The sequence below is a fragment of the Pelophylax lessonae genome (assembly GCF_965119305.1).
Source record: "Pelophylax lessonae genome assembly, chromosome: 2".
Taxonomy (NCBI): domain Eukaryota; kingdom Metazoa; phylum Chordata; class Amphibia; order Anura; family Ranidae; genus Pelophylax; species Pelophylax lessonae.
This window is the reverse complement of record NC_138769.1, coordinates 215,633,676-215,657,373: the sequence shown is the minus strand read 5'-3', so window position 1 is coordinate 215,657,373 and position 23,698 is coordinate 215,633,676. Positions and strand designations below refer to the sequence as shown.

The window sequence follows — 23,698 nt, the reverse complement described above, 5'->3', positions numbered from 1 at the left end:
GACCTTTTATCTGCTCCTTGTAATTAGGATAATGAGGGAATAACACACACCTGGCCATGGAACAGCTGAGCAGCCAATTGTCCCATTACTTTTGGTCCCTTAAAAAGTGGGAGGCACATAGACAAACTGTTGTAATTCCTACACCTTTCACCTGATTTGGATGTAAATACTCTCAAATTAAAGCTGAAAGTCTGTAGTTAAAGCACATCTTGTACGTTTTATTTCAAATCCATTGTGGTGGTGTATAGAGCCAAAAATATTAGAATTGTGTTGATGTTCCAATATTTATGGACCTGACTGTATTTCACTCATTTACTAAAACAAAGTTTGTCCTTTAACTAGTGAGAAGCCCACACTAAAATCAACAAGTGGGCACTGCGGCAGGTCACAATCAGAGAAATGTGAGTGCACACAACATGACATTTGGGTTATGAAAAAAGAAATTTGAATGTCTGCTACATAGTTATAGTCAGGTTATAAAAAAGACACAAGTCTATCCGGTTCAACCATTAAAAAAAAAAAAAAAAAAAAAAAAAAAAAAAAAAAACAGTATTGAAAACCCTACAATACAATCCCATATACCTAATCCTATACCCGCTGTTGATTAATTTCTGTATTTAGCTATCCAGCTATTTTCTAGCTAACTCCAGTATTAATGATTAAAAAAAAAAAAAAAGGAGTAAATCAAAAACAAAATTATACCACAGATTTGTTTAAATGCAGAAATTTAATCAAATAAGCATATTATACATTACAGAAATGTTGCATATTTATATGTTTGAGAAAAAAAAAAGAAGTTTGTGTAACTGTCATTAAAAATTGAGCTTTCACAGGATCTGGATATGAATGATTGAAGTTACATTGTAAAATGCCGCGTGTAATCATATTCTATTGTAGGAATGACAGCCTGTACAAATTTTAGAAAAATAAGCAGGTACCTGAGGATAGATGGTTAAGGAAATGGTAAGTATAAACTCTATGCACAGTCATTGGTATTTCCTAATCAATGCCTTTTTTTCCAGATTCTCCATTTAGTATTTAATACAAAACAATAAAGCATAAAAAGGTCCTTTCACAACATACTGTGCATAAAAACTCACTGCAGCGAATCGAAAATGCATTAGTGTTCATATGCACTTTCACATGTGTTGTGTAATGGTTTTAGACGGTGGAGGTGCAGTAGACATTGCATATCTAGATTTTAGTAAGGCTTTTGACACTGTCCCACATAGAAGACTTATCAATAAACTGCAGTCATTGAGCATGGACTACCATATTGTTGAGTGGATTAGGCAGTGGCTGAGTGACAGACACCAGAGGGTTGTAGTCAATGGAGAACATTCAGAACAAGGTCATGTTACCAGTGGGGTACCTCAGGGATCTGTACTGGGACCAATTTTGTTTAATATCTTCATAAGTGATATTGCAAAAGGCCTCGATGGGAAGGTTTGTCTTTTTGCTGATGACACAAAGATATGTAACAGGGTTGATGTTCCTGGAGGGAAACGCCAAATGGAAAAGGATTTAGGAAAACTAGAAGAATGGTCAGAACTCTGGCAACTGAAATTTAATGTGGATAAGTGCAAGATAATGCACCTGGGGCGTAAAAACCCAAGGGCAGAATATAGAATATTTGACACAGTCCTGACCTCAGTATCTGAGGAAAGGGATTTAGGAGTAATTATTTCAGAAGACTTAAAGGTGGGAAGACAATGTAATAGAGCAGCACGAAATGCCAGCAGAATGCTTGGATGTATAGGCAGAGGTATAAGCAGTAGAAAGAGAGAAGTGCTTATGCCGCTGTACAGAACACTGGTGAGACCTCACTTGGAGTATTGTGCGCAGTACTGGAGGCCATATCTCCAGAAGGATATAGATACTCTAGAGAGAGTTCAGAGAAGAGCTACTAAAACTAGTACATGGATTGAAGGAAAAAACTTACCAGGAAAGGTTAAAGGACCTTAACATGTATAGCTTGGAAGAAAGAAGAGACAGAGGGGATATGATAGAAACTTTTAAATACATAAAGGGAATCAACTCGGTAAAGGAGGAGAGCATATTTAAAAGAAGAAAAACTACCACAAGAGGACACCGTTTTAAACTAGAGGGGCAAAGGTTTAAAAGTAATATGAGGAAGTATTACTTTACTGAGAGAGTAGTGGATGCATGGAATAACCTTCCTGCAGAAGTGGTAGCTGCAAATACAGTGAAGGAGTTTAAGCATGCATGGGATAGGCATAAGGCTATCCTTCATATAAGATAGGGCCAGGGACTATTCATAGGATTCAGATATATTGGGCAGACTAGATGGGCCAAATGGTTCTTATCTGCCGACACATTCTATGTTTCTATGTTTTATGCAAGTTGGCATCCGTTTTTACAGCATTTGTTGTGAAGCAACATGTTCCTGTGAGGGGACAAAATACTAACAACAATTAATTTTTTATCTTTACTGTTATTTGTGTTTCATTTACATGCATTCATGTGCATTGCGTTAAAATGCAGACAAGTTGTATTTTATAGCATTGCACATGTACACAACAATGTGGTGGGAACGAGGCACATAGAAAAACAGGTCACTGCACATGAGGTGAACAAGCCCTATGAGAGATCTAACTACAGGCGGTCCCCGGGTTACAAATATCCGAATTACACCTACTTACAAAATGGAGGGAGAAAACAGGAAGTGAGCAGAAAATCTAACCCTAGGAGGAGAAATTTACTCCTGTAAGAGATATCATGGGAAAAAGGTATCTCCACTGAAGCTTTATCATCCAAATCCTTGTTTCCACCACAACCCAACATTTTCAAAATCCAATGGTCACAGGGACAGAAAGGGAGGTGAAATCTTCTGAACAGGGACATGGACAGCAAAACAAAAGTTACAGGGGTGTTTACCCTTCACCCTATGCCATCCAAAAAAACAAAAAACATTTGTAGCTGGGCTACACTTAAAAAATGTACCTGTTCAGATTTGCATATAAATTAAACTTAAGAACAAACCTACAGACCCTATCTTGTTTGTGTATAGTACTCGAATAATGTGTTGGAAAAAACTTAAAGCTGAACTCCAGGCAAATGACCAGCAATACAGATGCCAGTGTGCCATTTTTCCTGCCAAAGCATTTATATTTCTGTCCATCTAGTCCTGATGTGTACATAGCTATGTCACAAAGCCCTAAATGCCCAGTAATGTGACTTCTCTATTGCTGTTAAACAACCCAGTGAGTCCTCTCTGTGCTCTCAGCCTGTGATTAGACAGTAATAGTTAGTAATAGATAGTAATAATAATTAGACAGAAGCACTACCGGCCTTAAGAGGACATCTCTCTACTCTATCCCTTTGTCCTCATGTTCCTTGTCGGCACATGTGAACTGGTAGAATTCAGCTTTGGTAGATATCAGCATTGAGAAAGTCTATTAGAAACCTTTTCTGAAAAATTGCACATTTCTCTTTGTTGGTCAGAGAAAGTGCTGTAAGGAGACAGATATTAATGGATGCAACATCCAGTGTCTAACGTTAGTCTTGTATATTTGTTAAATTTACTTTAAAATTTGAGGACATTCACTGTAGAACATGCATTGTAAATGGTAATGAGACAGAAGACCTATACATTTAAAAGTAACTCCACTTTTGTTGAGGAAAAAAACAATACCCTCTGGATAATCAATGCACACTTCAGGGGTTTTTACCAATTTTGTAGCAGATTCCAACCTTTTTTTGTGAAGCAATAGCTCTTTTTTGCACAGGATAACTGCAGTCCAATTTTAAAATGTGTGTGACCGGTTCGTTACAATCAACTGCTGCACTTTTTGTGTTGGAATGTTCTAATAAGGAAAGCTGCAGTGGCTGCATCCCCTTAGAAGTAATTAACCCTTGGGAGGTATCTTACAAATATTTAAAATGGAACTGAAGTTCCCCTGTAAGAAACAGCAAACAGGCAGGTTTTTATTGCAGAAGATACATGCACAGTCTCTTCTGCAATAAAGGGTCCCTTACCTGCCCCCTTGCTGTATCCCCTGGATCTATAAAGTGAGGCGCACATATAGAAACATGAACTTAAAATAGAACAAAGGATACATATGAACTCCCAGCTCTCCTCCTCCTTCTGCGACTGTCTCAATTATCTTCTTCATTACCTCCGCATGCCTAAAAAAGGAAAGAGTATTACATTAAAATTAGAAACATACTGTATGTGGGTATATAAGTGTAAAATAATAGAAACATTTCAACATTTAATTTGATCTGTGACATACAACCAGGGTTTACAAGGCATTCCAAAATGGCATGTACATGTACTAAGATAAAGGATTTTAAACCAACCTTATTTTCTGATGGGCACCACCCATTGCCTGCAGACTGCACCAAAAATGGAGAGAAAAGTTGGGACTTTAAATGAGGTGCGTGAGGACAACTGCCACATAGTAAAGCATAAAAAATATCTAACATACACAGTCAGATCTGCGACATGTGCCAGTTGTCCTCACAGACATCAAAGTCCCAACCTCCCCCTTTCTCTTTATATTAATATTATGGATGGAGGCACAGAGCCTTAGATGGCTAATGCCTCATTTAAAAGTCCCAAAACCTTCCCTTTTTCAATGCACTAAAAATTGCCCATTTTCCTTTTCTGTGCACGCGAAGTCCCAAGCAGACCTACATGAAATTCAACTTTCAAGTATGATCATATCCAACAGTGGCAACTTCCCATTTGCTGCATTGTAGGTTGTGGGGTCTTCTGCAAACCCAAAATCTGCTTGTAAAGATTTGGGTCTCCAATAGCACAGCAAAGACATTCTGATGTTAGCAACTATAGTCTGCTAGTAGCTTTAACCACTTTAGCTCCGGAAAGTTTACCCCCACCTTCATGAACAGGCCATTTTGCGATTGGGCACTGCATTACTTTAACTGACAATTGCGCGGTCATTCAACGGTGAACCCAAATAAATATGATGTACTTTTTTTTCCACAAATAGAAAAAAAAAAATTTAACAAAATTAAATTTCATCAGTTTAGGCAAATATGCATTCTGCTGTATGTTTTTGGTAAAAAAAAAAAAAAAATCCCCCACAATAAGCATATATTGATTAGTTTGCGCAAAAGTTATAGCGTCTACACTCTGAGATTTTTAATGGCATTTTTATTTTTTCATATTTTTTTTTACTAGTAATGGTGGCCATCAGCAAATTATAGTGGAACTACAACATTGTGGCAGACAAATCAGACATTAAGTGACACCAATACAGTGATCAGTGCGAAAAAAATTTGCACTGTCACTGTACTAATGACACTGGCAGGGAATGGGTTAACATCAGGGGTGATCAAAGGGTTAAATGTGTCCCTATGGAGTGCTTTCTAACTGTGTGGGGGGGTGCTTGTACTGTGGGAAGACGGATCAGTGTTCCTGCTTACCAGAAACACAGTATCTCTGTCTTCCCTTGTCACAGAACAGCAATCTGCCTTGTTTACATAGGCAGATGGCCGTTCTGCCTTTCTCGGGAATGATTTTTTCCCCACAAACAGAGGTTTCTTTTGGTGGTATTTGATCACCTGTGCTCTTTTCATTTTTTGCGATATTAATAAAAAAAATGCGACAGAAAAAATAACAATATTTTTCTACTTTGACAGTTAAATATCCAATATATTCAATTTTTGTCATATTTAGACCAAAATGTATTTAGCTACATGTCTTTCACAAAAAAAATTCTCAATGAGCGTATTTTTAACCGTTTTAAGACCGGAAGATTTTACCCCATTCTTGACCAGGCCATATTTTGCGATTCGGCACTGCGTTACTTTAACGGACAATTGCGCGGTCGTGCGACACTGTACCGAAATTAAATTTATGTCCCTTTTTTCCCCACAAATAGAGCTTTCTTTTGGTGGTTTTTTATCACCTGTGCGATTTTTACTTTTTGCGCTATAAACAAAAAAAGAGCGACAATTCTGAAAAAAATAATATTTTTCACATTTTTTTTAATATGAAATTCCCTCCAAAAAAATGTAAAAATCAAAATGTTTTAACATTTTAGGCCAATTTGTTTTCTGCTACATATTTTTGGTAAAAAAATAAAAATAAAAAATAGCAATAAGCGTATTTTGATTGGTTTGCGCAAAAGTTATCGCAGCTACTAACTACGGGAAATGTATGCCATTCTTATTGTTTTTTTTTTTTTAACTAGTAATGGCAGCGATCTGCGATTTTTTTTGCGGGACTGCGACATTGCGGCGGACAGATCGTACCCCTAACTGACATTTTTGACACTGGGGGTACCAGTGACATTACTACAGTAATCAGTGCTATAAATATGCACTGTTACTGTAAAAATGACACTGGCAGGGAAGGGGTTAACTTTTATTGGTGATCAAGGGGTTAATGTATGCCTGGTGCTTACGTAGGTGTGTGGGTGGAGGGGACTGTGTGACACAGGGACAGATCGCAGGTTCAGCTATGCTGAATCCTGTAATCTGTGACTGCCTGTCACATAGGAGATCCGCCCGCTTTGTTTACACAAGCGGGTGGATCTCCTCACTCGATCGTCCACGATCGGGGAAGAGCGGCAGTGATCACCGCCTCTCCTCCCCTGGCCCGACTCTCGCTGTGTCTGAATACAGCGGGAGCGAGCCTCCGGTGGCGCGCATGAGCCGCCCACAAGGGGAGGAGTCCAGTGACGTAGACCTACGTCGCTGGACGATAACGAGCCACTTTGCCGCAGTAGGCTCCATGTGAGCGGTCGGCAAGTGGTTAAAGCTGAAGATTGAAGCAATTAGTAGGATTCTAATTACATTAGGTTACTACATAGGATTTAATATACTGGGTTAAAATGATATGTAAACCCATATTTTAGTTTTAGCTGTAAGGATAAGGAATGGCCAAGTCCCCAGTTAAGTTTTCGTTTTTTTTCCGTTGTTGGTATCCGATTTGGGAGATTTCCCCCCAACTCCTTACAGAGGTAAAAACAGGAAGAGACAGAAGTTCTCTCCTTGGTAAGGGAAATCTTCTTTTAGACAGCTGCCACCAAAACAAGATTTTGCCTTTATTCCTGTTCAAGTTCCAATCCAAAACTTTCGATTTTCCCTAAATTTCAATCGTAGCGACAATGGTCTCCAGGACAAATAGAGGCGCTGAATCTCTTCAGCGTAGAGCCAGACAGCAAAATAAACCCAACGGTTCTAACCCCTTACCCAGGGAAGTTACCTTACATTAGTCTAGCCACCTGCCGACTGAATAACTGTAAAATATACATCATTTTTTACATGAAATACCAGGGATTTGGCAGCAGCTAGCTTTATTTACAGCAGGCGATTGGCTTTCATTGAAAAGTGGTCTCAGGGGCGCATTCGCCTTAACATCACTTTTATAATCAGCGGGAAAGGTGCCACTTCCCCCTTCATGGTCGTCTCCGAGCTTAACGGATCAGTCAGTGACCCAGGAGCCAATCCGACTCAGGGGCAGCAAGTGGCTAGAGAGGGTTTTGATGAACTAAGAGGGTTAAAAAGACCACTAAAGGCATTTTTATAAAGCAGTGCACGAGACTCAACAAACATTTACTGCAGGTGATTTAATCACTAACGGATAACAAATGCACCAGGAAGATACACCTGCAGTGAATGTAACATTTACTGCATTATAAATATATTTTGTTCACCTACAACCAATATCCACTAGAGACTGATACACAACAAGAGACAAATACCTGCATGGGTGTACAGAACACATTGGTGGAGGTGGGAGGTTAGGGTGGTTCTCAATGGTCACAGTTTTCTTCACATGGTCTTGGCTAATATCTTCATACATGTTTTCTACGGTCAATGGTTTACGTTGCTTAAAAAAGGAAAATTCAATAAAATTTGGTTAGTAAACTGCAGATGGTTATTTGAAGAAAGGTACTATACTCAGAAATCTAACCTCAACCTAAAAAAGCTTTTGCATATTCAAAAGAAAAGAAGAAAAAGCTTTTAAAACCTATTCCCAAAAATAATACCAAATATGTTAGAGAATTTCAGGAGGGAAAAAAACTGAATTTTTGTAAAATCTTACCGTAAAATTCCTTTCTCTGAGTCCTCCGACAGTCGCCGCCCCTCACATAGTCTTCACCAATGGGTATTGACTATGTGAGGGGCGGTGACTGTCGGAGGACGTAAGAGAAAAACTGAATTAAAAATGAAAACAATGAGACGATTATGTAAGACCCCAAGAGTTGACATTGGAGCATTAGTTACAAACTAAGCCTACGATAGCAAAGTGACAACAACTGACCCTTATACTTGAAGTCATAACATGAATTCTATATGCCTAGGTGTGAAGAATACAGTACTCAGATGTGCAATATACCCCTCAGAGAACTTTAAAAAAAATCCTTTAAAGCTTCCAGAAATTGAAGGTTTGAACAGAATAAAATGTCGTAATCTAGGATCCTACCGTGAGACTGCACCCTTTGATCATTCAGTTGTTGAGAGTACTAGGAATTGCTCCAAATATGCAAATGCTATTAAAGCGACTGCCTTCTAGTGATGTTCAGCTGCAGTCACATGTGCATTTCAAGAAATGAATCCGCTGAACTGAGGACCAGGTTTAAAGAACCGAGACTGAATCAGTATAATGCTTTAACCCACTGACAGAGCCGAGGATTTTATACTAAGAGCAACACAACCCTGGATTACCACAATCTACTCTGTTAACCCCTTCTTGACAAGCGCATGCATGTATACGGCATCACAGAAGTGGGTCTTTATCCGTGGGGCCACATATATGTGCTGCTTTGTTTGTGCTGGAAGTACACTGCCCAATGCGCTCCCAGCAGGGGCCAAGCTCTCACCAAGAGCTCCGAGTCTCCTACTAACAATTGGGAACTGAGACGCCTGGTTCCCAATTACCGGATCACTGTGATAACCCCTGACTTGCTATCACAATGATCAGTCACTGTACAGCTCACCTGTGGGTTTTTTTCTCCTCTTGAATGGAGAAAGAAACCTTGTAAAAAAATAATAAAAAATAAAGATAAAAGCTTCATTAGGTTTTGATCAAGGTCAGTGTCAGGGTTGGAGTTAGGTTCAATGTTAGGGCCAAAAGGTCGTGGTCAGAGATAAAGGTAGGACTTAAAAAAAAAAAAAAAAAAAAAAAGAAATTTAGGTTCAATGTGTTTTAGGTAGGATAAAAAAACAAAAACAAAAGAAGAAAGAAATTTTGTATCAATGTGTTTTAGGTAGGATTAAAAAAAAAAAAAAAAAAAAAAAGAAAAAAAGCAAAATGTGCACTATTGTATCTGGGCCCTACTACGGGTTTGTGCAAAAATAGCATACAATGTGGTATTGCTTTGATCGCCAGGGTGAGGATAATTTATTTTGAGTTGTTTTTGGTGGTAGATTATGGTAATAGAAAAAAATGAACAGCTCCATTTAACAAAAATGTGCTGTGTACTGTGGGAGACCAGATATAGTAAATGCAGGGTTCTGGGTTTAGTAACACTTTAATAAACAAATGCCTAAACTAAATAAAGTGATTTGATTATGTAAAGTATTACACGGAAGCCATTTTCTTTTACTACATAAAAGTAGCAATGTATTCTCAAATAAAAGAAAAAACATTTAATGTAAGCTCTGCAGTCCCAATTTTTCCAACATAAAAGTCTCGGCTGTGACTTTTTAATAAAAGATAATCCTATTAGAGTGCTGGGAGAGCAAATCCCAACATTGGATGGATATTACAATCTCTGTAGAACATCATATCCAAGGTCCAGTTTTCCACATTGCAGGAATATCCGCTTTGGGTGGACTTTGCCTTTACAGCTGGCATAACTAAAAATTGTAAGAGAGTTGTATTCCAACAAATGTCTGTTAGGGAGATTCTAGGTAGGTTAGTATTCAAAATATAATATCTCACAAAAGTAAGTACACCCCTCACATTTTTTGTAAATATTCATTACCATTCACTACCAAATGAATGCCCAATTTGGTAAAATTCACCTGGATACGTTAAGTAGTTGTGATTTTACTAATACGTCAAAGTTGCAGACGTTAGGATTGGTTTCACGTTCGTCATGAAGAGGTTAAACCCTTAACATTCAACACAAAATCATGGCTCCTATTATGGTGGATTTCAGAGTGACTTACTATCCATCACAGAGGAGTTCCCCATACATCTAATCATATAAACAGGACATTAGGATGTGTAGTACAAGGCAATGTTAATCTCAGCCTTAGCCAGCAAAAAGGTATCTTTAGTGAACCTTTTTCAGTCTGTGGATTGATGAACTCATTAGACAGATTTGTAGGTTTCTTGATCATAGGTGTCTACTGCTCAAACCCTTTTAAAGAATATCTAAACCCAAAAACAAAAATGTAATATATAGTTGTGGCGACTACATTTTTTTTTTCCAGGCTAAATGCATTTTCTGCAAGCACAAAAAAAAAAGAAGTACCCGTTGATCTTGATCAAAATCCAGTGTTCACGTAGCATCCTGTGCACTGAACTCAAGGGTCAAACAATTTGATCAGCTTTTCAAGTTATCTTCTCTGAACTACATAAGCCCACCTCCCTATATAAATGTGGATGAGGAGAGGGAGAGGCTGTAGGACTGTAAGACTGTAGGAGCACTGTTTAGGTGGGTGACAACACCTCTCTTCCATACATATTGTACAGTGGGAAAGCGCTGACAGACTAGGACAAACGTATGTTACTTACTGACAGATTTACCAGGAAACTGGTAATCTGCAATCTATGCATTCATCTATTTGTCTATTTACTTATGGGTCTTGATAGGCCTCAGGGCTATCCATTATAGGAATGCTATATTTTTTTGCTATACTAAGTAAACTTTCATTTTTTGAGAATTTGAAGAAAATCTGAGTTTCTACTGTTTTTCGTTACACAAGTACTGTGGTCTATTGCAATGTAGTTACCCATCTGACCTTAAGCAAATTTTTATTTTGCAACATATGTTGTAACAAGGACCCTAGACCAACATTTTGCAAAAGCAACCAAGGGGTAAAAAGTGTCTAAAAACTTGAAATTAAACTTTCGAGCTCATGGGTGTTTATGTATGTGTCTATAAATGTGCAGACTGCAGCTTACACCAAAAAGCTCATCCTAAGCTGTGATAAGAAAATATACAGTGAAATAAGGTGTTGGGCTGTCTGTATAAATCAAAATATGACGTGCAAAAAATCTCTTCATGTGATTAAATTTAACACTGCACAATCTGACTAAATCTTCTAGAGTGCATAGATTATGAAAAAACAAATATAATTTTCTATATCAAACCAAAATACATGATAAAACACACATCATTTTAGTGCCACCATTTTTTAAAATTAGACATGCACAAAAGTAGAAGTGATAAACTAAGTCCACAGAATATAAAAAATAAATAAGTTGTTGCTGTGATTCCAAATGTCCCCTCACCATAAATTCAAAAATGGGTGTTTGTGATCCTTATCTTCATCCTAAGGGCTCTCTGTGCTCACTAGTCTCTCACCTGCATATTTCTTGTATATCGCAGTTATTTTTTTATGCAGTGGACCTGTTATACTGTTCCTTCGCCACTAGATGTCCTCAATAGTGTAGACCAGCCTTTCTCAAACTTTTCAACAGAGAGGAACCCTTTAACCACTTAAGCCCCGGAGGATTTGGCTGCTAAACGACCAGGGGGCATTTTGCGATTCGGCACTGCGTGACTTTAACGGACAATTGCGCGGTTGTGCGACGCTGTACCTAAACGAATTTGACGTCCTTTTTTTCCCCACAAACAGAGCTTTCTTTTGGTGGTATTTGATCACCTGTGCGATTTTTTGATCACGCGCTATAAACAAAAAGAAGAGCGTCAATTTTGCAAAAATAACAATATTTTTCACATTTTTGAAATTCCCCAAAAAAAGTGTAAAAATCAACATTTTTAAACATTTTCGGCCAATTTGTTTTATAATACCTATGTTTGGTTAAAAAAAAAAAAAAAAAAAAAAAAAAAAAAAAAAAAAAATCGCAAAAAGCGTATTTTTATTGGTTTGCGCAAAAGTTATCGCGTTTACTAACAAAGGGAAAGATTTTTGTTGCTTTTTTTTTGTAACGCGTAATGGCGGCGATCTGCGATTTTTTTTGCGGTACTGTGACATTGCGGCGGACAGATCGGAACCTTGACTGACATTTCTGACACTTTTGGGGTTACCAGTGACATTTCTACAGTAATCAGTGCTATACATATGCACTGTTACTGTAAAAATACACTGGTAGTGAAGGGGTTAACTTTATTTGAGAGGGAGGGGCTGTGTGTGTCCCAAGGGGCGTGATTCTTACTGTGATTGGCTGTCTGTTGAGCTGTAGGGACACTGATCAACGGTTCTACATTGTAGAACCGTGTGATCAGTGTTTTTACACCGAGGAGAATGACAGGCAGCTTGTTTACACAAGCCGCCTGACTTTCTCCCTCTCCCCCGCCGTGTGACCGGGTCCGCCGGTCACACGCGCGGTGGGGTCCGCGGGCGCGCGCTCGCTCCCCAGAGCCTCACAGGCTAGCGACGTAGACCTACGTCGCTCTGCCTGTGAGGGGCTGACTGCCGCAGTAAATATACTGTGAGCAGTCGGCAAGTGGTTAAATCATTTCCAGATCTCAGTGAACCCCTGCTAAAAATGACTATATTTACACCTCTTGATACATTAGTGTGATGGCCAGTGGGATGATGCTCCTTACACTTGTGGACACTGGGAAGAATTACCTTCTTCCATATAGCTAAGTTGTCAGGGGGAACTTATTTGAGAGGGAGAAACTGCCCATTGCTCAAGGAACCCCTAGCAACCTCAGGAGGAACCCTGGTTGTGAAACCCTGGTGTAGACTGAAACCAACTATTTTCACTTGTAATCCTATTTCCCACAGATCATCTCTCCACAGAATACATGATGGAATATATGGAAAGGAATCTCCTAGTGTAGTAGTTTACAACATTTATTAAATAAAAACGCTCATCCACTCACATGTAAAACAAATGAATCCAGCGTATGTTACATGAGCACCGAGCTCGTTCCTGGATTCGCGTCATGTCCATCATCCTCCCCTGAGGAAGTCATGTGATTGTGACGTAACGCATAGGGCGGTGGAGATACCAAAATTACCAGAAGTGAAGGAAATCCAGGAACGAGCCCAGTGTTCATGTAACATAAATGCTGGATTCATTTGCTTTACATGTGAGTGGATGAGCGTTTTTATTTAATAAATGTTGTAAACTACTACACTATGAGATTCCTTTCCATATATTCCATCATATATTCTGTGGAGAGATGATCTGTGGGAAATAGCATTACAAGTGAAAATAGTCGGTTGCAGTCAACCCTATTAAGGACATCTAGTGGTGAAGGAACAGTATAACAGGTCCACTGTATAATCTTAATAACTGCGATATACAAGAAATAAGCAGGTGAGAGGCTAGTGAGCACAGAGAGCACTTAGGATGAAGATTAGGATCACCAACTCCGATTTTTGAATTTATGGTGAAGGGACATTTGGAATCACAGCAACAACTTATTTATATTTTATATTCTGTGGACTTAGTTTATCACTTCTACTTTTGTAAATTTTAAAAAACAAATGTTGGCACTGAAATAATGTGTGTTTTATCATATATTTTGGTTTGATAGAGAAAATTAGATTTGTTTTTTCATAATTATGCAGTGTTGAATTTAATCACATTAGGAGATTTTTTTGCAAGTCATATTTTGATTTATACAATACAGACAGCGCAACAGCTAAGGGGTGAAAATGAATCCACAATTTTACAATAAAGTAACTTTTTACCATACAGGAATAAATATTTGTATTACTGTGAAGCTGGCCTGAGGCTCTGTCCACATATTGGCATCTCGCGGGCAGAATCGCCGATCCCGAATCATTGCAAACAGACGTTCTTGTATTTTTCGGGCATCCCGCGATTTTACCGCAAATAATCAGTGTTTGGGGTGCCATTGCCAATCACGGGAATCACACGGGAGTCCCCCGATTTGCAATGATTTGGCATCGCAGGAAGAATGGCAGCCATTCTGCCCGCAATCTTAGACGCTAATATGTGAACTGAGCCTAAATCATAGCTAGGTAGCAATAGTAACAAACAGCAGACACCAAATACCAGTGTAAAGCTGGCCACACATTGTACAATCTGACTGTACAATCACCTTTAGTACTACCAACAACTATGTAGTACAAGGGGCTGTCTGATTGCATTCAAATTGAATAGATTGTTTACAAGCCCCCTCAGTTTACATATATTTGGTAAATCTAAAATGAGATGGTCAAAGAATGCACAATTAAATTGTATAGCGTAGAGCCAGCTTTAGTCTTCAATTTGATTTTTATGTCCTGGTAGAGCACCTTCTCTCTCAGATTTTGTATCCAGACTATTTGAAAAGGAGGCCTTAAACTGATCGTAAACTTACAATTTTGTTTCTTAAAATCAACAAACAAACAAACAAACATACATACATACATGTTCTACTTACCTGCTCAATGGTTTTGCACAGAGCAGCTCTGATCATTTCTTCTCAGGTCCCCTGGCGATGCCCTGGGCTCCTCCCTCTTGGCAAATGCACCCATAGCAAGCCGCTTTCTATGGTGGCACTCGTGGGTGCTCGCTCCCGAGCCCCGCTGTGTGTGTCCATAAAGACACACAGAGTGTGGCTTGGCCCTGCCAATGGCTTCCGCTGCTGTATCGGAGCCAATGAGGAGGGAGAGCACCAAGAGAGCCTCTGCTCTCAAGCACATTGCTGGATTGAGATCAGGCTCAGGTACCTGGTATAACAAGGTATAAGAAGAGCTTGGGGAGCTGTATGCAGGTTTTTTTTTTTTATCTTAATGCATCAAGATAAAAAAAAAAAAAAAAAAAAAAAAAAAAAAAAAAAAAACTTACTGCCTTTACGACCACTTTCAATTATTAGTAATTGCTCCCTTTCATCATTGGCTCCCCCCCACCCTCAATCATTTTACTGTCTAATGACTACTGATTGACAAGGGGGTATAGATTTATCCTGAGAAGTGGACAAGGTTTGGGCCTAGGATCCAAGGGGGCTCAACAGAGACCATATAAAAAGTCTACCACAGGTTCTTGCAGGGACCTCTGTGTGTTTGCATTGTGGTTAGGTTATTTCATAAATGTTTTAAGACTGGTTCAGGTTCACTTTAAAATGCATGCACCTTCTTATCTAGCTCATCTTTGCTCTGCAACTACATACATCATACACAAATCATGTAGCCGAGAATTAGCCGTGTGCACTTGCCCTGAAGCAAATCATGTTTTTTTATGACCCCGTAAATCCCTGTAAAATATTTATAATATTGAAATCATTCTTTCTTTGCAATAGAATAATCTGTTACCATGGTATCCATCGAATTAATGCAGAAAATCTGAAACTAAAGTGCTAACTTTATTGACGAGCTCGTAAAGGCCAAGTTCACCATTTGTAAGTATTGATAATACTGCACAGAATACTTGCAGGTATTTTTTTTTTCTAGGGAGCCTGCAGAGCAACGTCAAGCTCCTGCAGACCCCTATGATTGCTTTCTGCCCGTACCGCCAATATGGGCAGGCCGTTACTTGAGAACAGGATAATCAATGCACTACAAGGACCCTCACCGGCACCTACATACTTCATTAAGAACTACAAGCTATCAGCTGCAAAGGCTGACAGTACTTGTAGTCTATTTATTAACAGGAAACTGTGAATGAATAACACAGCCGTGTGGGTGGCTGCGCTTTTTTCAAATTAAGACAGTGGATGCAGGGAGAAGATCCCTGCCCGCTGTCACAGGAGTGGGGGGGAAATCAGGCAGAGAAGGTGCAGATCCTGGAACATATTACATGCTCCACCCTAAGAAAGCGTAGAACATGTAACATGTTCCAAAGATGAACTTATCCTTGAAGCTGGGAAAGAAACTATTGCAAAAGTTTTGAGGAAGGAGGCTAACATTTTTCAAAGTTTCCATCTTTATTAACTTAGGTTCATGAATAGGGCCCCATTCACAAGGGACGTATGAATCCATACACCGTGTGAGGGCCATTTTTACCCACATGGGGATACACAGGTGTTCAGGGCTGTTCATCTGCATAGAGGTCTCATTGGGAGCAGCGACTGTCTGTGCAGCTGCTATATACCAATTTAAAGAAATAGGACTGCACAGTTATGTATGGAACACCTGTGCACCCCCATGTGGGAAAACATGGCCTCACGAGGTTAAGATGCATATGCCCCCTGTGAACGATGCCTAAAACGGATTTAGATTACTTCAAAATTCTACGTTTTCGCAACTCTTTCTGCAAGAGAGGAGAAAAAAAATCTTCATGGTTTTTTGAGCAGGAAATGACTAAACTACAGTTCCTAGAATTTTTAGCACTTATTGCGTCATCAGAATTGTACCTTAAGAAACATTGAACAGCTTTTATATGTACCATTTTTTTTTTATTAAAGGCTAAAATTGAACTTGTAGTTGTTATACTATCAGGATGTTTTTTTAAAGAATACAAAAAGGCTGTAGTTCAAAAGGTCATTAGTTTAAGTTCCGCATAACTATTTCATAAACTGTTGCAGAAAGTTCTCTGTATACAGTGTAAACTACTCATATTACAAAAAAAAAACCTATTTTTCTTTAAAGTCGGACTTTACAGGTACACACCAAGATGACCACAGAGAAAAAAAAAAAAAAAAAAAATTAAAATGTTTTACTACAACATACTTCCTAAAACCATTTGGATCATGAGAGACCCTAAAAGCTTTTTGACCTTTGGCTTGGCATTTGGTCTGCGGAGGTTTGAAGTGAGGCGTTCCCTTGATGTCAATGTGTTTCATGGAAAAACCCGCTTCCTTGGGACAGAATGGTAATGTAACAGTGCGTTGATAAATGGTAACTTACAAGTTGGCACAGGGGTACAACAAACACAGGTATCTCCTAGGCAGACATAGGGGCAAGTGGGAACCACTAGCTGGACACAGCAAATGAGAAACAGACCACAGTTATGGCAACCATTTAAGGATTAGAGGCTGGCCATACCTTATACAATTTGCTTTTAAATTTACCAAAACCATATAATAGGACGTCAAACCTAAACACTTTCAATGTGTGTGCAGTCAGACAGGCCCCTTGCACCACATAGTTAACGGTAGATGTAACAGAAATTGAATAAGAAAATTGTATAATGTGTGGCCAACTTAGGTTTGTAGATCCTGCTCCCCCCAAGAATCCTTAAAGCCACTCCAAATCAGTGGTGTGTGTGTAATATATAGAATAATATGGTTTCAGGATGGCACCAACTGCTGCTGTCTATTGCAAATCTGCCCCTACTGTCACACTGGCAAAGTTCACACCACATCAAGACTGTGGGACTCGTGCTTACCCAGTGGGTTGGGTTGTCTTTGATAATGTATAATTGTATAGCTATTGTACATTTCAAGTTGTTGGTCTTTGGATTTTTGCAAATTTTTGCTTTTCTGTCTAGTAGCATCCCTACCAAGTACTTCCTGAAGAAGCCAGGATGGTGAAACATGAAGAGCACATGTAAAAGGGACTTTGCTTTTATCCACAACATGTATACAGTACCGCTACACTAATGAACCATTTTTTAAACACATTTTTGTAGATAAAAACGTATGTTTAACAGCTGTATGCTTGTTAATCTCGCACCTATAAATTCCCATCCTAATTATTTTCACTAGTATTTTGACAATTAAGGTATGATGGTGCCAGCCAGGTTTCTTCCTGTTCCCATCCACAATATTCACATTAGGACATCAATATTTTCTGTGTACAGTGATCTGTCCTGATACAGGAATGGGTCAGATAAACATAAAAAAAGACCCTCAACCCACCACATAGAAAAGACACTCATATCATATACACACACATTATATATATATATATATAACCAAGTATTTATTTATTGGTACCTGCTCACACTTCCTCATTCCCCACCTAGGCAAGGATGGCATTGTCCCCCCGCCTCTTCCACCCACAGCCTCCTGGGATAATATCAAACGTCCCAGGAGGCTACAAGGCCAGTGTCAAAGTAACCTATGTATCGCGCAGTAGAGGGTTAGCTGTGAGCCGGCTCTCCAAACTAAGATGGTGGCAATAAGGAACAGGAACCCTGGCCACATAGTAAAAAGTGCTACACTGCATGGACTGGTAAGGATCTGTTTCATTCCTTGGTTTCATTACCCATGTTCCTGAGCTGACAACAATTGAAAGGTAGTAATGCAGAACTTCTGTTTTTATAATGCACACAAAAAAATTATTGAGATCAAACTCTATGCTGGATGTCATGTACCTGTCAGATCAGCTCTGGTTTGGGGTCTCTGTCTCGCAAGTGCACAGATCTAGCCATTCAGCCTTTGGAAGGACTTGGTTTTTGCTGCAGTTTTTTGTACTGTGCAACTCTCCTTATGGACACTTTAGCTCCACCTGCCAACCACCTGTAGAAGATCTGCAATTATCTCAGGCTTTAAATACTGGACACTTCCTGTGCTCTGGGCCTGTTGATTGGGTTAGTTCCTGTGTTATATGCTGGATTTTCACTGCGATTCTTGCCCGTTTCCAGACCGTTATTCTGCCTGTCGATTTTGTACCTCGTTGCCCGTTTGTGTCTTGACCCCTGCCTGCCTCCCATCTACTCTCCCCCGATCCCGACTTTGTACCTCGTGTCTAGATCTCAGCCTGCCTACCTGACCACGCCTTCGCCTAATCTTCAGCCTAAGATCCACTTCAAACTCAGCCTTTTCAGGTGCATCACAGGATAGAACAGAAAGTGTAGATATTTCCGAAGGCAGCCAAATGTATTTCAGGTGTCAGTTTCTAGATCAGACCACTTTTCCTGTGTCCATAATGCACAAGGTAACCCTTGAAAATTGCTTTGTTAAAAAAAAAAAAAATAACACCTTGGGATGCCCAACATAACAGCCGTCTGGTTAAAAGCACCTCAGTGTCCACCAATCCTGAAGTACTCAGACTTTTGGGGGGAAAAAAAAAAAGGAGTAGACTTGGCCCCCCCAACACGACAGTAGTTTTTTGCTCAGTGGTAATGGCTGAGGTATTACCACTTGTCAGAAGGCCAATGGGTGTGCCAAAGCTCCAGCCATGCTTCTTAATAAAAATACTTTAATGTGAAATATAAGGTTTGGTCCCCTATGATGCTTACCACTTAGCTTATTGTCATCCTTTTTTTTTTTTTTTTTGTATTAAGTATAATTACATATTACAACTTTTTTTCCATCTCCCTTATGAGATCCAGCTGAATAGTGTGCATAAAAAGGTTATGAAGTTCAAAAGATAAATCATATAAAATATTTGCTCCTCCACGGAGGCATTCTGTAAGATTATTTGTAGTCCGACAATTCTGCAATTTGTTGCCTGCATAAAGGCATTTCATAAACACCAACGGCTGAGATCTGACCCATGTACGGGTAGGCTGAATGTGCCCAAGCTAAATGTCCTGCCAGATTTTACATGTGATTATAGCTAGCGGCTGATATAGCTGCCTGCAAAAATCACTATGTTCTCTTGGCGGGGACAGCTTCCCACAAGAACACAATGGCTCAGTGGGAGGGATTCCCTGTCAACACTGTTGATGGTTGCAGGAAAGAAATTTGCTCTGTGTATGGCTGGCCTAATGCCCAGTACACACGATCCGAAAATTGGACGACGTTCCGTCCGTTTTTGTTTGGTTGCTAGGAACTCTCAATTATATTCGCAAATGGGAGAGGTTACTTACGATACAAATTTTCTCGGACGATGATTCAAAAGCTTCCGGGATGCGTAACCACGTTGTAGCGTGTGAGGGGAAAATTATGTCTACTGCTCATGCGCTGTCTACTGCTCACCATTTTTTTTCGGACGGACAACATACTGATAATACGATTATCGTACGATGTGTTATAATACGATCAAAATTTTTATGCTTGCACGACCGGATAATATCGGGCGAACTGTCGTGATCGCCTCTCGTAAGCTGTGTACTAACGATCAGATTATCTTTCAATCTTTTCACAAGCGTTATTTTTCGTCCGATTTTTGGATCGTGTGGACGGGCCATTAGTCTGGTCTAGCTTTACACAGTGATCCCAGCACTACAATGGACCACAAGTGGAGAAGGAAGGATGGAAAAAGTTATTGATTTTAACCTGGGAGCTTCTAAATTTTTATTAAACACCCCCTAAGGACAACTACAGCCTTGAAAACAAAGGATTATCCTGCGGTAAAAAAAAAGGAGCAGTTAAGAAGCTCTGTTTCAAATTACTAGTCATTAATGTATGAAAACTGCATAAAATTCTTCTATATGCATTATATGGACAGAACATCATCATTAAAGCATAATAAGTGTTCAGTAACATAAATAACTGTGGTTGTAAATATAAACAGCATACTCAAATCAAACAGCCATGATTGGATCTTGCTGTAAAAACTTTTAAAGATGTAACTTCCTCTGCCATAATTCCCTAAGACATACCTCATCATAACCAAATAACCAAAGTCTTGGCGTTTGATAATACTTGTCATATGTGATGTAAAGGTCATAAGTCCTAGTCTGTAAGATAGCATCATCACCCGCAACATCAGCTTTTTGTTTGCATGCTTCTGCAATTTTTGCTGTATCCACGGTTGCCTAATTTGAGAAAGAAAAATAAATAAAATCAAGACCCCAATTACAATAAATGCTAAAACAATAACAAACGCATTTCTAAATACAATACCCCCCCCCCCCCCCACACACCACACGCACTTTGAAAAAAAGATGCAGATACACAAACAGAATTCTTTCATTCAGCTTGCAAGCGGAACAGATTTAACAGGTTCTTTCATTAATGCGAATAGCATGGATGAATGATCCCCATGACTAGCAAATGTTTTAGAATACCCGAACAGTGCTTGCATCTGGTTGGATGTAGGCGCTGTTCAGCAGACAATTTTCCAGCAAACTTCTTCGACAAAAGTTGAATGAGCAATTGACATTTGTTGAACAGAGCAGTGCCAGCGGGTCATACACCACTTGAATTTCAAGTACAAGGTGGTTACTGAATAGTGGAGGGATAGGAGCGTCAGCAATCTTGTTGTTTCAAGCGCCTCTCTGAAAGAAGACACAGCTTACTGTATTTAGTCAAAGCTACTACAGTGCATTGTGGTGTCCCCAGCAGCCAAACAATAATAGGATATGGATGATTAAATTGAACTAAGCTGGTCCACGGTGAATCAAATTTTATGTGCATATATGTTCAGATTTAAACGGAAAATCATGCCAATCTTTTTATTTCTTTAAGAAGAATAGTGAAAGATTAGAACCTCTATTAAGTTATTCCATCTCTAGGTGTCCCCATTTGTTAGATCTATTAGTATATGTCCAAGGAACACATGTATATTGCTGTAAGGTGAATTTCCTACCTTCTTCCTTTCTTCATACATTCATATGGATAGGCTGGACAAATCCCAGCCATCAGTTCATCATGGTGTTAAAAAAAAAAAATCCCTTGGCCACTGAGTTGTCCTGCCCTTCACCACTTACCACCCACCATCTGTATAGAAACATGCTCCATGATGGACACTGCTGGGGATAGGTTTATAAACAAACCCCCTTGAGAGCTACCAGCTACACTTCAATCCAAGCTGCCACTGGTAGAAAGGATTCCCAGTGAGGACTTGAGACTAATAAGCATGGTTCTGAATCATGTGATCATTAGGTCAGCCTTATAAAAACAAAAGTCTTAAAGCATATCTAAACCCAAAAGTATCTATGGTCAAAATGCAAAATCATAAATTCATTTCTACACTGCATTTCAACTATTTCTATTCTACTCCTATTATTCTGAAAGATCTTGACGTTCAAAAGTTCTTTTGGAAGAATCCCACACATTTACAGTCAGGTCCATAAATATTGGGACATCAACACAATTCTAATCTTTTTGGCTCTATACACCACCACAATGGATGATGAAATGAAACAAACAAGATGTGCTTTAACTGCAGACTTTCAGCTTTAATTTGAGGGTATTTACATCCAAATCAGGTGAACGGTGTAGGAATTACAACAGTTTGTATATATGCCTCCCACTTTTTACGGGACCAAGTAATGGGACAGATTAACAATGAAAATCAAACTTTCACTTTTTAATACTTGGTTGCAAATCCTTTGCAGTCAATTACAGCCTGAAGTCTGGAATGCATAGACATCACCAGACCCTGGGTTTGTATATGTGCCTCCCACTTTTTAAGGGACCAAAAGTAATGGGACAATTGGCTGCTCAGCTGTTCCATGGCCAAGTGTGTGTTATTACCTCATTATCCCATTTACAAGGAGCAGATAAAAGGTCCAGAGTTAATTTCAAGTATGCTATTTGCATTTGGAATCTGTTGCTGTCAACTCTCAATATGAGATCCAAAAAGCGGTCACTATCAGTGAAGCAAGCCATCATTAGTTTGAAAAAACAAAACAAACCCATCAGAGAGATAGCAAAAACATTAGGTGTGGCCAAATCAACTGTTTGGAACATCCTTAAAAAGAAAGAACGCACTGGTGAACTCAGCAACACCAAAAGACCGGGAAGACCACGGAAAACAACTGTAATGGATGACTGAAGATCTCTTTCCCTCATGAAGAAAACACCCTTCACAACAGTTGGCCAGATCAAGAACACTCTCCAGGAGGTAGGTGTATGCGTGTCAAAGTCAACAATCAAGAGAAGACTTCACCAGAGTGAATATAGAGGGTTCAGCACAAGATGTAAACCATTGGTGAGCCTCAAAAACAGGAAGGCCAGATTAGAGTTTGCCAAACAACATCTAAAAAACCTTCACAGTTCTGGAACAACATCCTATGGACAGATGAGACCAAGATCAACTTGTACCAGAGTGATTGGAAGAGAAGAGTATGGAGAAGGAAAGGAACTGCTCATGATCCAAAGCATACCACCTCATCAGTGAAGCATGGTGGTGGTAGTGTCATGGCGTGGTCATGTATGGCTGCCAATGGAACTGGTTCTCTTGTATTTATTGATGATGTGACTGCTGACAAAAGCAGCAGGATGAATTATGAAGTGTTTTGGGAAATATCTGCTCATATTCAGCCAAATGCTTCAGAACTCATTGGACGGTGCTTCACAGTGCAGATGGACAAGGACCCAAAGCATACTGCGATAGCAACCAAAGGGAAAGAAGTGGAATGTTATGCAATGGCCAAGTCAATCACCTGACCTGAATCCGACTGAGCATGCATTTCACTTGCTGAAGACAAAACTGAAGGGAAAATGCCCCAAGACCAAGCAGGAAGTGAAGACAGTTGCAGTAAAGGCCTGGCAGAGCATCACCAGGGATGAAACCCAGCGTCTGGTGATGTCCATGCATTCCAGACTTCAGGCTGTAATTGACTGCAAAGGATTTGCAACCAAGTATTAAAAAATGAAAGATTGATTTAGGATGGTTAATCTGTCCCATTACTTTTGGTCCCTTAAAAAGTGGGAGGCACATATACAAACTGTTGTAATTCCTACACCTTTCACCTGATTTGGATGTAAATATGTTCAAATTAAAGCTGAAAGTCTGCAGTTAAAGCATATCTTGTTTGTTTCATTTCAAATCCATTGTGGTGGTGTATAGAGCCAAAAAGATTAGAATTGTGTCGATTTCCCAATATTTATGGACCTGACTGTATATCCTTGAAGTGACACATTCGCTATTCACTGTT

The 23,698-nt window shown here is 39.3% G+C and overlaps 1 protein-coding gene across 1 annotated transcript in view; it reads right to left on the bottom strand.

Annotated features, from left to right (window-relative positions):
- Positions 1-708: 708 nt before the first annotated feature.
- ATG3 (autophagy related 3) overlaps positions 709-23,698 on the bottom strand; it is a 113,181-nt gene continuing 90,191 nt past the window's right edge. Inside the window, exons 10-13 of the mRNA XM_082248529.1 lie at positions 20,474-20,629; positions 7,698-7,825; positions 4,081-4,149; positions 709-938 (exon numbers count right to left, since the gene is read on the bottom strand). Of these exons, the coding sequence (XP_082104655.1) occupies positions 857-938; positions 4,081-4,149; positions 7,698-7,825; positions 20,474-20,629 (435 nt within the window). The 3' untranslated portion in view covers positions 709-856. The remainder of the gene's footprint in view (positions 939-4,080; positions 4,150-7,697; positions 7,826-20,473; positions 20,630-23,698) is intronic.